The sequence below is a fragment of the Panthera leo genome, chromosome B4 (assembly GCF_018350215.1).
Source record: "Panthera leo isolate Ple1 chromosome B4, P.leo_Ple1_pat1.1, whole genome shotgun sequence".
NCBI classification, from domain to species: Eukaryota; Metazoa; Chordata; class Mammalia; order Carnivora; family Felidae; genus Panthera; species Panthera leo.
Window position 1 is genome coordinate 47,674,090 of NC_056685.1, and position 12,362 is coordinate 47,686,451.

Below are 12,362 nucleotides of genomic sequence, written 5' to 3' on the forward strand. Positions count from 1 at the left end.
TTTTTCTTTAGTCACTTGAAGTATAAAGTTAGATTGTTGATTTCAGGTCTTTTTTTTTCCGATTTTTTTTTTTTTTTTCCCCAGAGATAGTGTGTGTGAGCACAAGTCAGGAAGGGGCATGGCAGAGAGGGGGAGAAAGAGAATCCCAGGCAGCCTCTGCACTATCAGGGAGGAGCTCTATACGGGGCTCAATCTCTCGAAAAATGAGATCATGACCTGAGCCGAAATCAAGAGTTGGATGCTTACCTGATTGAGCCACCAAGGAGTTCTGGTCTTTCTTCTTTTTTAAGAAAAGCATTTACCACTATAAATTTTCCTCTTATTTTTTTTTTATTTACTTATTTTGAGAGAGACAGAGACAGTGCAGGAGGGGTAGGGACAGAGAGATAGGGAGAGAAAGAATCCCAGGCAGAGCCTATGCTGCCAGTGCAGAGCCCAATGTGGGGATCGAACTCACGAAACAGTGAGATCATGTCCTGAGCCAAAACCAAGAGTCAGACACTTAACAGCTATCCAAGTGCCCCTAAATTTTCCTCTTAGTACTACTTCTGCATAAATTTTTCCTATAAATTTGGTATGTTGTATTTTTGTTTTTATTTGTCTCAAGATATTTTCTAATATCTCTTATGATTTCTTTAATCTATTAGATTAAAAAAAATTTTTTTACTGTTTTTTATTTTATTTTTTGAGAGAGAGAGAGACAGAGAGCACGAGCAGGGGAGGGGCAGAGAGAGAGGGAGACACAGAACGAAAGTAGGCTCTAGGCTCTGAGCTGTCAGCACAGAGCCCAACATAGGTCTCGAACTCATGAACTATGAGATCATGACCTGAGCCAAAGTTGGCGCTCAACCAACTGAGCCACCCAGGTTCCCCTATCTATTAGATTTTTAAGTGTGTTTTAATTTCCACATATTTGTAACTTCTCCGTTTTGTCTTCTGCTATTGATTTCTACTTTTGTTCCATTGTGGTTGGAAAAGATATTTCATCATTTTCATCTTTAGAAATTTGGTGAAGCTTATTTTGTAACCTGATCTATTCCGAAGAATATTCTGTGTGCACTTGAGAAAAATTTGATTTTTCTGCCATTGGGTGAATATTTCTACAAATGTCTGTTTGGTCCATTTGGTCTGTGATATTGTTCAGTTTTGCTATTTCCTTACTGAATTTTTCTCCAGATCATCTCTCCGTTATATAGAATGATGTACTGAAGACTCTCACTGTTGTGTTTCTATCTGTTTTTCAGTTCTATCAATGTTTGTATCATTTAGAAGCCATGATGTTATGTGCATATATATTTATTAATATTGTATCTGGTCAGTTGATGCTTTTATCATGTTCTTTTTGTTTCTTGTAATAGTTTTTTACTTTAAAAGCTCTTTTGTGTCTTATATAAGTATGGTCACCCTTTCTCTCTTTTGGTTATCATTTGAATGGAATATGTTTTCCCATTATTTTACTTTTGGCCTGTGTATACCTTTAGATCTAAAGTGAGTTTATTTTTAACAGCATATAGCAGGATCTTGTGTTTTATTCATTAAGCCAATGTATGTCTTTCTGTGGAGAATTTAATCCATTGGGATTTAAAGTAATTTCTGTAGGGAAGAACTTAATTAGTATTTTGTTAATTATTATCTATTTGTCTTGGAATTATTTTATCTCTTTTTTGTTGCTTACATTCTGTGTGTTTTGTTTATATATTTTTAATTTTTGCAGTGACAGTCTTTAATTTCTTTCTCATTCCCTTTTGTGTATCATCTATAGGTATTTTATCTGTGGTTACCATGGGGGTTACATAGATCATTTTAAACTGGTAACAACTTAACTTCAATCACATTTAAGAACTCTAGTCTTTATATTTTCCCCTCACAGTTTTGTTACTGGTTTTATTATATCTTTTTATATTGTGTATCCTTTAACAAAAATGTGGTTATTTTTGTGTTTAAATTCTATACAAGAATTAAATGTGATTTAATGTACCAGCTTTATAGTAATGCAGGATTCTGTATTTGTGTATTTACCGTTACCAGAGAATTTCATCTTTTTTGTGTGCTTTCTAGTTTCTGTCTAATGTCCTTTCGTTTTCACTTGAGTGACTCCTGTTAGCATTTTTTTGTATTGCATTGTAGATCTAATGGTCATAAATTTCCCTAGCTTTTTATTTATCTAGGAATGTCTTAATTTTGCCTACATTTTTGAATGAAAGTTTTGCTGGATATAGTATTCTTGCTTGGTAGTTTTTTCTTTCAGCATTTTAAATATATCATTCCACTCCCTTTTAGCCTTCTAGGTATCTGCTGAGAAAACTACTGATAATCTTACGGGAGCTCCCTTGAATGTGGTGGGTTGCTTTTCTCTTGTTACTTTCAGAATTCCTTATCTGTGACCTTTAACACCTTGACCGTGTTTTTCAGTGTAGATCTCTTTGAGCTATTCTAGTTGGAGGTTTCTGAGCTTCTTGAATTTGTATTATCAGTTTTCACCCTCAAATTTAGGGAGTTTTGGCCATTATTCAAAGACTTTCTGCTCATTTCCTTTCTCTTCTATTCTTAGATTCCCATATTCATGTATTGGTCCTTTCAGCATTTTCTCATAAGTCCTTTGGGCTCTTTCCCCTTTTTTTCATTCTTTTTTCTTTTTGCTCTTCTAACTCCATAGTTTCAAATGGCTTGTCTTCAAGTTCACTAAGTCTTTATTATGCTCAGTACAGTCTGGTGCTGATGCCCTGTAGTGAAATTTTCATTTCAGTTACTCTTCAGATCCAAAATTTCTTTTGGTTCTGTTTTAGTTTCTATTTGTTAATATTCTTATTTTCTTCATGCATCACTTTTCTAATTTCATTTAGTTTTCTGTCTCTGTTCTCTATTACCTCATTGAACATCTGTATGTCAGTTATTTTGGATTGTTTAATGGATAATCCATAGATCCCTATTTCTTTAGGGTCAGTTTCTGGAGATTTATTTCTTTGGTGGAGCCATATTTCCCTGTTTCTTTGTATGTCTATTTCTGTTATGTTGAAATTTGGGCACTTGAAAAAATAGCCACCTTTCCCTGTCTTTTCACAGTATATTTATACAGAAAAAGACCTTTATTATTCAACTCAGGTAGATACTCTAGCAACCTCTCAAACTTTTTCTAGAGATGCATTTTCACTGAGGTTGTTTGTGTAATCTCTTATCTGAAGAGTCTTGTCTGTTTCTACTTGGGAGCCCCCCCCTCCCCCCCCCCCCCCCCGCCAATCATCTGTCTTCCATATTATAGTTTTCATTTTATAAGCCATTGTTTTGGAGGTCCCCCCTGCTCTCTGTCTGTGCTACTATAATTTTTCTGGTGCTGTACCAAGCTGATAGGTTTAACTTGTTCTCATATGGCCTCCAGACATCCAGCATGTACTACTTCCTTCAGGTCAGGTGAAACAGAAACCAGTGCCTCGGTCAGTACCCTGAAAAGCCATAATGTTGCGTGAATGTTCCACTCTTCTCTTTCCTTTTTGAAGGAGAAGCCACAAGTGAGGAATTTTGATTGTGCCATACTGTGTTGGGAGGGGTTTGGGGTATGGTAGGTAAGTGCAACAGACTTTCTTACTCACTACAGTGCATCTCTTCTTGGCCTCGCTATTGCTTGGGGTCCTATACTTCTTGACTGGTTTCTGGAATTCTGACAAAGGAAATTTGGTCCATCGCATGAGAGAAGGAGGGTGTTGGTCTTCCAATTCTACCATCTTGCTGATGTCACCACACTAGTATTTATTTTAAGGACTTCTATCCAGTGACCATACTGTGTTCTAAGCCAATTGTATTTATTTATGCTTTTTTCCTTTTTCTGTTTTTCTCCATGAAATGTTCTTTGCCTTCATCTTAACTATTTTGAATGTACTAATTAATTACTCAAAAGACCTATTTGAAGGTTTTCCTTAAAAACTTTTTTAAAATTGAGAGTGCACAGTTACTTTAATTTGTTTTTCTATTTGTTTAATATGTTTTTGTTCACAGATTTTAAACACCTTTAGAGTAATATATTGTAATTGTATCTTTTGTCCTCTCTACATGTATAACTAATACAGTGCCATACTTGTTGATGAAAATTATCCTTTTATCCTATAAAAAGCATCAAGATTTGTTAATTGAGGGTGCCTGACTGGCTCAGTCGGTTAAGCTTCTGACTCTTGATTTCGGCGAAGGTCATGATCTCTCCTGTTCATAGGATCAAGCCCCACGTTGGGCTCTGCGCTGATGGTGCAGAGCCTGCTTGGGATTCTCTCTCTCCTGTCCTTGTGCTCGCGCTCTCTCTCTCTCTCTCTCTCAAAATAAATAAACATTTTTAAAAAATTAAAAAGAAAAGATTTGTTGATTGAAAAGAGTGATTAATAGCATGTACTTGATGTAATATTAAGCACTTCAATATTTAATTTGTTTTAATACTTATTATTATATTTAAATAAGTCTTGAGAGTTATTTATATTTTTCATTTAAGAAGTAAATAATTATAGTGTAATTACTGATGGAGGCCCAAGTAATGCTTATTAACATGTATAAGAATTCCATTTCTATATTCCCTGTTTTTGGGGGTAAAGGATGAAATTAGTTGATACTTAAGTTTAGAATTGAGACATCTTTTTATGAAGTTACATGTCACCTAGTGGCAAGTATTTATTTTTTAAACAATAACTGTAAAAATAATTTTGATTTGAGAATTTTGATTTGTGACCTTAGGCACCACTTAATTGGTAATCACCTATTTTGGGAAGGAATACATTTGTACCTTGTTTGTTGAGTTTCTGTTGGTAATTTGGTGCCTGCTATGCATGGTATATAGTAGGCATTCACTAGATATTTATTAAATGAGTATGTCTAGTTATTCTTTAGGTTCATATTATTAATATTTATCAGCATGTAAACCGTTTTCACATCATTTTATTTACTCATCTTAAAAACTGAGGTATAGGAATTATTATATTAATCTTTCACATGATAAGCAATTGTCTCAACAGATTAATTTGTTTAAGGCACAGCTAACAAGTGGTAATGCCAAGATTCAAATTCTTGTCTCATGTAGTAATATTTTCTACTATATTATGGAAGTAACAGATAATATGTTGAGAAACCACATCAGGGTTTTGTTTTTTTTTTTTAATATTAAGTTGGTTTCAGGTGCACAACATAATAATTCAACACTTATATACATTATGAAATGATCACAGTAAGTCTAGTTAAGGTCTTATTTTTAAAGACTCCTTTTGTATTGGGTTTTATTTTACCTGGGTGTTTTTCTCCCCCAGAATCCACCAAACCCACCTGTATCACCAGGAAAGTCTGTGGTTGACGTCAACAGCAATAATAACAATGTGCCATACAGGTGAGAATTGTAAACAATCTGTCAGATTTTTAACAGAACAAGGTTCTGATTCTCTTTATTTTATAAGAATGTTTTGGAGTATATTTCTAGTTATTTTGTAGAGAAGTTTAGTATCCTAAATTAAATAGATTTTTTGTTTGTTTATTTGTTTTGTTTTGCTATAATTATTCATTTGTGGTTGGTGACTGGCTTTGCTAATTTATTATAAGGCTTTTCTTTGGTCATTTAAGATTTAACAACTTGTGTTAAATAGAATTCTTTCAAAGTAACTGAGAAATGCTTTGATTAGGGGTAATAAGAACTAATGTCTACAAATACTAGGATATACGTTTGGTTTTTTGGTAAAAATGTTAAGGACATTAGAATCTAAGAGAAAGACTCTTCCTTAATGCCATACACCCCAGCGTGCTGAAATCTATGTGCCATCTTGGCCTCAGCATATTCATTTGCACTTTAGTGCTATAGTACCCAAATCTAGTCGCCCTTTTCCCCCTATGGACCACTGCTTTCTCTATTCATAAATTGATGTCCTCCGGAATGGCATTTGCATTGACTATTTGTGTGTATATATATATATGTATATTTTGTAGAAATGCAGGCACAGTGAGACAGATGCTGGAGTCCAAAAGGAATGTAAGTGAGAGTGCACCAACATCCTTTCCAACCCCTGTGAATACAGGTAATATTTTTAAACAACAAAATAACATTTTCTTAGGAATTTTATAAAGGCTTTAGTTCTCTGTTCTTACATTATTTTGAGACTGAAATGATCTAAGGAACCGAGCATATTTATCTAAACTTAAATAATGAGTACAAAATTTTATTTAAAAATCAGGATTACAGATATGCAAGAAAATATAGGAATTCAAGTCTCCAGTGCTTCTCAAACTTTCTGGTTTCCATATCCCTGTATAATCTTAAAATATTATTAAGAATCCCAAAGAACTTTTGTTTTTGTGGTTTATAGTAATTGATATTTACTTGGAGTAGAAATTAAAATACAAACTTTTACATGTTTATTCATTTAAAAATAATAACCTATATCATGTAAACACAAATAACATGGTTTAAAAAAAAATTTTTTTTTAGTGTTTATTTATTTTTGAGAGAGAGACAGAGCATGAGTGGGGGAGGAGCAGAGAGAGAGGGAGACAGAATCTGAAACAGGCTTCAGACTCTGAGCTGTCAGCACAGAGACCGATGAGGGGCTCGAACCCACGAACCATGAGATCATGACCTGAGCTGAGGTCGTACGCTTAACTGAGCCACCCAGGCGCCCCACAGATAATGTTTTAACGAAAAAATAACTATTTCCCAAGCTTAAAGCAATTAGTGGAAGTGTTACTGTCTTACAGTTTTACAAATCTGTCTTATACTTAAAACATTAAGACAGTTGAAGATAGCTAGATTCTTCTATCTGTCTCTGCATCCAATCTCTTGCAATTTGTTGTTTTGGTGGAAGTATTTGAATAAAGTTCAGTCTCATACAAATATGTACTTGGGAAAGGGCTAGCCATTTTAGATGATTTGTGAATATTGTTTGACACAGTCAAGTAGTTTATTAATGGTTAGTTGCAAAGTAGAATGTGAAACCATATCAATGAACTTTTCTAAGTTTTTCAGTAAAATCTATTTGTCTGTCTTGGATGGATCTTCTACTAATATCATTCATCAGTCATTTGGAAAATACTCAATGAGTTATGTAAGGCTTCTATTATTGACACCTCAATAAACTTTTTAAAAAGCACATTGATTCTGGAGTGTCCAAGTAGCTCAGTCGGTTAAGCGTCTCACAGTTCATGAATGTGAGCCCCGTGTCAGGCTCTGCACTGACAGTTCGGAGCCTGGGGCCTGTTTCAGATTCGTGTCTCTCTCTCTCTCTCTCTCTCTCTCTCTCTCTCTGTCTGCCCCCTCCCTCTTGTGCTCTCTCTCAAAACTAAATAAATGTTTAAAAAAAAAAAAAAACTTAAAAAAAAATAAATATCACATTGATTTTTGTCAGAAATGTCTTTGAAGATTTGGGAAGCTGTAATGCGCTTAGTGGCAGATACATGTTTTTCCAGAGTTCTAATTTTTTTTTTTTGAAAACTCAAATTGTATTATTGCCAATAAATACTATTAGTTGTTTTCTTTGACTGCCAAGGTTTATTTTCAAGAAAAGGTTTGTTGGGGCACCTGGGTAGCTCAGTTGGTTAAGCATCCAACTCTTGCTCTCAGCTCAGGTCTTGGTCTCAGGGTCATGAGTTCAGGCCCCGCTTTGGGCTCCATGCTGGGTGTGGAGCCTACTTAAAGAAAAAAGAGAGAAAGAAAGAGAGAGAGGGAGAGAGAAAGAGAGAGAAAGAGACAGAGAGAGAAAGTAAGAAGAAAGAGAAAGAAAGAAAGAAAGAAAGAAAGAAAGAAAGAAAGAAAGAAAGAAAGAAAGAAAGAAAGAAAAAAAATTTGTTAAATACCCAGTGTGAATAATCACAGTATGTCTAAGTCATTCTTCCAACTAAAAATGGTCTTCTGTGAAAAAGGTGGTTAGCTTAGTTTTATAACTCAAACAGTAGTACAAGCATTTTGCTTTGAGCCAAACATGCTACTTTGGCATGCAGTGGTAATGCTTGTTGTAGATTTCCTATTTTTTCATGCAGAATACTAAGACCTGTACTCAAGGGCTGAGATTTAATAATAGTTTCTACTACTTCATCATGGACATTCTTGAGTGAAACTGACTTTGTTTTTTACTGTGAACATTTGGGGGTAAAGAATGTATTGACAGTTTGGTACCACTCAATACCTTGATTTTTGTACTGAGGCATCAAGAAGTTTTACTCACCATTGCTTTTGCTCCATCAGTGCAGATATTTACATGGTGAAAAAAATCAAGTAATGTCTTATTGTTATGAAAATAGTTTTGATATTACCAGCTCCCTGAGAGGGTCTCAATAATCTGCACGTGTTCCCCTGGATAACACTTTGAGAATTGCTGCTCTAGTGTGCCTATTGTTTTGGAAACAGTACAGATCAGTGAGAAGGAAGCTTGGTCATCAGTTTGAAACCTGTTCAAATGAAAATAAAGATAAATAGGGGCGACTGGGTGGCTCATTCGGTTGAGCATCCGACTTCGGCTCGGGTCATGATCTTGCAGTTCGTGAGTTTGAGCCCCGTGTCGGGCTCTGTGCTGACAGCTCAGAGCCTGGAGCCTGCTTCAGATTCTGTGTCTCCCTCTCTCTCTGCCCCTTCCCTGCTCATGCTCTGTCTCTCTGTCAAAAATGAATAAACGTTAAAAAAAAAAAAAAAAAGAAAGATAAATAGTTGAGCCAAAATTACTATAAAACTTCAGTGACCAGCATTTTGATTTTCTCTGGTTTTGGTATTAACTCCCTTATTTCTTAATTCATCTCCCACCTTCAGTGTGTTATGTCCTATATTGTATAATGTCATAGAGTTTCAGTAGAGGCAGCTTCCCCTTCTTGGTTCCTCCCAGGTAATTCAGTAAAACTTAGTCCACAGATAGAGGTTTCACACATGGTCCGAATGATAAAATACCATGGCCAAGCTTCCTTTATTCATTAATAGTGATGATTCTTCCTAGATTGTCTATTTGAGTTTATATATTGTCATTGTCCTAAGGCATTTATATTTTTAGTGTAGTTTCAAAATTATCTGTATAGCTTCACCAAGTTCAGTGTTTTTTAGTCATTTTACCAGTTACTCTGAAATGACGATAGTAATTTTCAGGCACTGTTTTGATACTGAGAGATTAGTCTTCCATATTAGTCAGAAGCTGTGTGCCAAAAATAGATGCAAAAATGTTTCTATAAATTTAATTCTAAGAATTTCCAAAATCTAAGGGGACCCCGTGTGGCTCATTCAGTTGAGAGTCTGACTCCTGATTTCTGCTCACGTCATTGTCTTGCGGTTCATGAGTTCAAGCCTCACTGCATTGGGCTCTGTGCTGACGGTGCTGATCCTGCTTGGGATTCTCACTCTCCCTCTCTCTGCCCTTCCCTGGCTTGCTTTCTGTCTGTCTGTCTGTCTGTCTGTCTCTCTCTCTCTCAAAATAAATAAAGTTTAAAAAAGACTTCCAAAATTTAAGTCTTGAAGAAATTGTATTATGAAAGACTTTACTGTAGCAATTGCAGTGCATTAAATTTGTATTGTATTATCCTAGCTGATAAATGAAGACAGCCATTTAAACTGAGACTTCTTTTTTCTTTCTATAGTATCTTCAACCAATCTTGTCACTCCTCCAACAGTTGTCAGTAGTCAACCTAAGTTGCAGACTCCAGTTACTTCGGGTTCTCTGACAGCAACGTCAGTTCTTCCTGCACCCAACACAGCTACAGTAGTTGCTACTACTCAGGTGCCTAGTGGAAATCCCCAACCTACAATCTCTTTACAACCTTTACCAGTGATTTTGCATGTACCTGTTGCGGTATCCTCCCAGCCTCAACTCCTACAGAGCCATCCAGGGACTTTAGTGACCAATCAACCGTCTGGCAACGTTGAGTTCATTTCTGTACAAAGCCCACCTACTGTGAGTGGTCTCACCAAAAATCCAGTATCCTTGCCAGCCTTGCCAAACCCCTCTAAACCAAACAATGTTCCTTCTGTGGCCAGTCCTAGTATTCAAAGGAACTCTCCTGCCAGTGCTGCAACCTTAGGAACAACACTTGCTGTACAGGCTGTTCCAACAGCACACTCTATTGTACAAGCCACAAGGACTTCTTTACCTACAGTAGGCCCATCGGGACTCTATAGTCCATCAAATAATCGAGGTCCTATACAGATGAAAATTCCAATTTCTGCTTTTAGTACTTCATCTCCTGCAGAACAGAGCAGCACTACTACCCCAAGAATTGGTAAGTCACTATATAGGCTTAATAATAGAAATACAAGCATGTTAATGGCCTTTAGATAATTGAATATTTGTGTTTGTGGAAGTGCTATCTTTATTTGAAGAAGAAAGTAAATAGAATACCCTGGAGATTACTTTTAGTAAGTTTTTAGCTACCTAAGAAATGATGTTGTTAAAATGGTATTTGAGATACAGTTTATTTTGAATGAAAAGTTAGCATTTGTAATGTAGCTTTTAGTAATTTTTCCTAATCTGGGTGAAATTTTTCCTTTAGGCTTTGAGGCAAGCATTATGAATTTCTTTTATTATGCGTTTGGCAGGAATATCTGAATAGAACAAATTTATTTTAAAGTATCTAATTTACAGAATATATGCATATAAGAGGAAATGACAAACAACATATCTTCCCTACGCATGTGGAAAAATCCTTTGTGCATTCATCACTCACGTCTTCTAAATTTGAACAATTTAAAAATAGGTTCTTCTCTCTAATTTATTATAAAATGTTTGATTGCTTCTTGTTTTATCTTTTATATATTTCCCCTGTGACATAGTATATGATTATGTTTGTATATGTCTGTATACTCTCCAGAATTGCAAAAAGGAGAAATGGATTTTACCTGTATTTAAAATCTGTAAAACTCTATGTCTTCCTTGTCTTTAGAAAGCACACATTTTGTATGCGTTATTGAACTTACTTATTCTTCATTTCTGGCCTCACATTTATTTCCACTATTGTAAAGTGGCTAAATGGGTAGGCATAATGTGTATAGTGAAATTGTTGTAATATCTCTTATTGATATAGTGACCATGAAATATAAGAAACATTCTAAAATACAAAATTACTTTTGTAAGTGAGATATACAAGCCTTTTGTTTTCTTTAATTTCCCGTGTAGCCATTAGTAGTGTATTTGCCCTTCAAGTATATTTACTCATATAAATAGTGATTGTATTTTGTATTTCACAAGGCTGTTGAGAGAATAAATGGGTGGCTGATCAGAATTAACAGTGGACTGGAGCTAAATGTCAGCTTCATACAAATTTACATCTGGGATATAAGAAGAAATCTGAAATTTTATATAAAAATGCAATTATTAATATGAGTATTTAAAATGTAAATGCTTGCATAGTACAGTAACAGTATTTGTTAGCCTTATCTGCTACCACATTATTCTTTAGACACTCTAATCCATGTTTGCAGCACTGAAAGATACTTGCTTTTTAAATGAGGTCAGTGAACAAGATTTTAAGGGGGTTACTTCATTTTTCTTTAACTTCTTTTTTTCTCATCCTTAGTATTTTTTAATATGTCAGGTAGAAGGTGATTTCTCCTAGACATTGTTTTATGTGATTTTTGAGTTTTTCCACTTTATGAAAGATTGAGCCTAAGTTGACACTTTTTAATTCATGGTCACAAAATAAGACAAATCCTTAAATATAGAAGTTTTCCTAAAAGACCATGGCCTGAAAAGAAATAAATAACTTAAAAGATATTGTTTAGTTTTGTGAATGCTCATACCCTAAATACTTCTACAGGTATCAGAGTTATAATTTAATTATTCTGTTTTCTTAAAATACTTATGAACATTTGTTGACACAAAGGGTATATGTTTCCCAAAATTACCTAGCTAAGGTATTCTATTAGTCATAGTAAGTATCAGTTTGTTTCATATTCATTTAATGACTTGACTGTTCTTAATTGTTTTGTATGTAAAACTAATAATTTTCACAATCATTTTTAATCAGTACATCACTCTACTTATGTGATAATATACATTTATACTTACACTTAAAATTAATTTTTTAATATATATTTATTTAACACATTTTATGTACTTTATTGTATAAATTATTTTAAGGAGATCATTGTTTCAAGTTCTATTTAGAGTGCTTACCTACATTTGAAAGTAACTTATTGGATATTAACCATAAATGTGAATGATAAGCTTTCTTTGCATACTGTTCATAATGTTAATTAGAATGAGATCTGATGTGGCACACCTGGGTGGCTCAGTCAGTTAAGCGTCCGACTTCAGCTCAGGTCATGATCTCACGGTTGGTGGGTTCAAGCGCCATATCAGGCTCTGTGCCGACAGCTCAGAGCCTGGAGCCTGCTTCAGATTCTACGTCTCCTTCTCTCTCTGCCCTCCCCCACTTGCTGTCTG

At 34.9% G+C, this 12,362-nt stretch overlaps 1 protein-coding gene across 5 annotated transcripts in view; it reads left to right on the forward strand.

Moving 5' to 3' along the window:
• The window catches only part of LOC122224275 (activating transcription factor 7 interacting protein), a 121,288-nt gene that overhangs the window by 86,356 nt on the left and 22,570 nt on the right, over positions 1–12,362 (forward strand). For all 5 annotated transcript variants that reach the window (XM_042945860.1, XM_042945858.1, XM_042945863.1 and 2 more), the window contains 3 exons: positions 5,277–5,353; positions 5,944–6,032; positions 9,562–10,200. In XM_042945860.1, the coding sequence (XP_042801794.1) occupies positions 5,277–5,353; positions 5,944–6,032; positions 9,562–10,200 (805 nt within the window). The remainder of the gene's footprint in view (positions 1–5,276; positions 5,354–5,943; positions 6,033–9,561; positions 10,201–12,362) is intronic.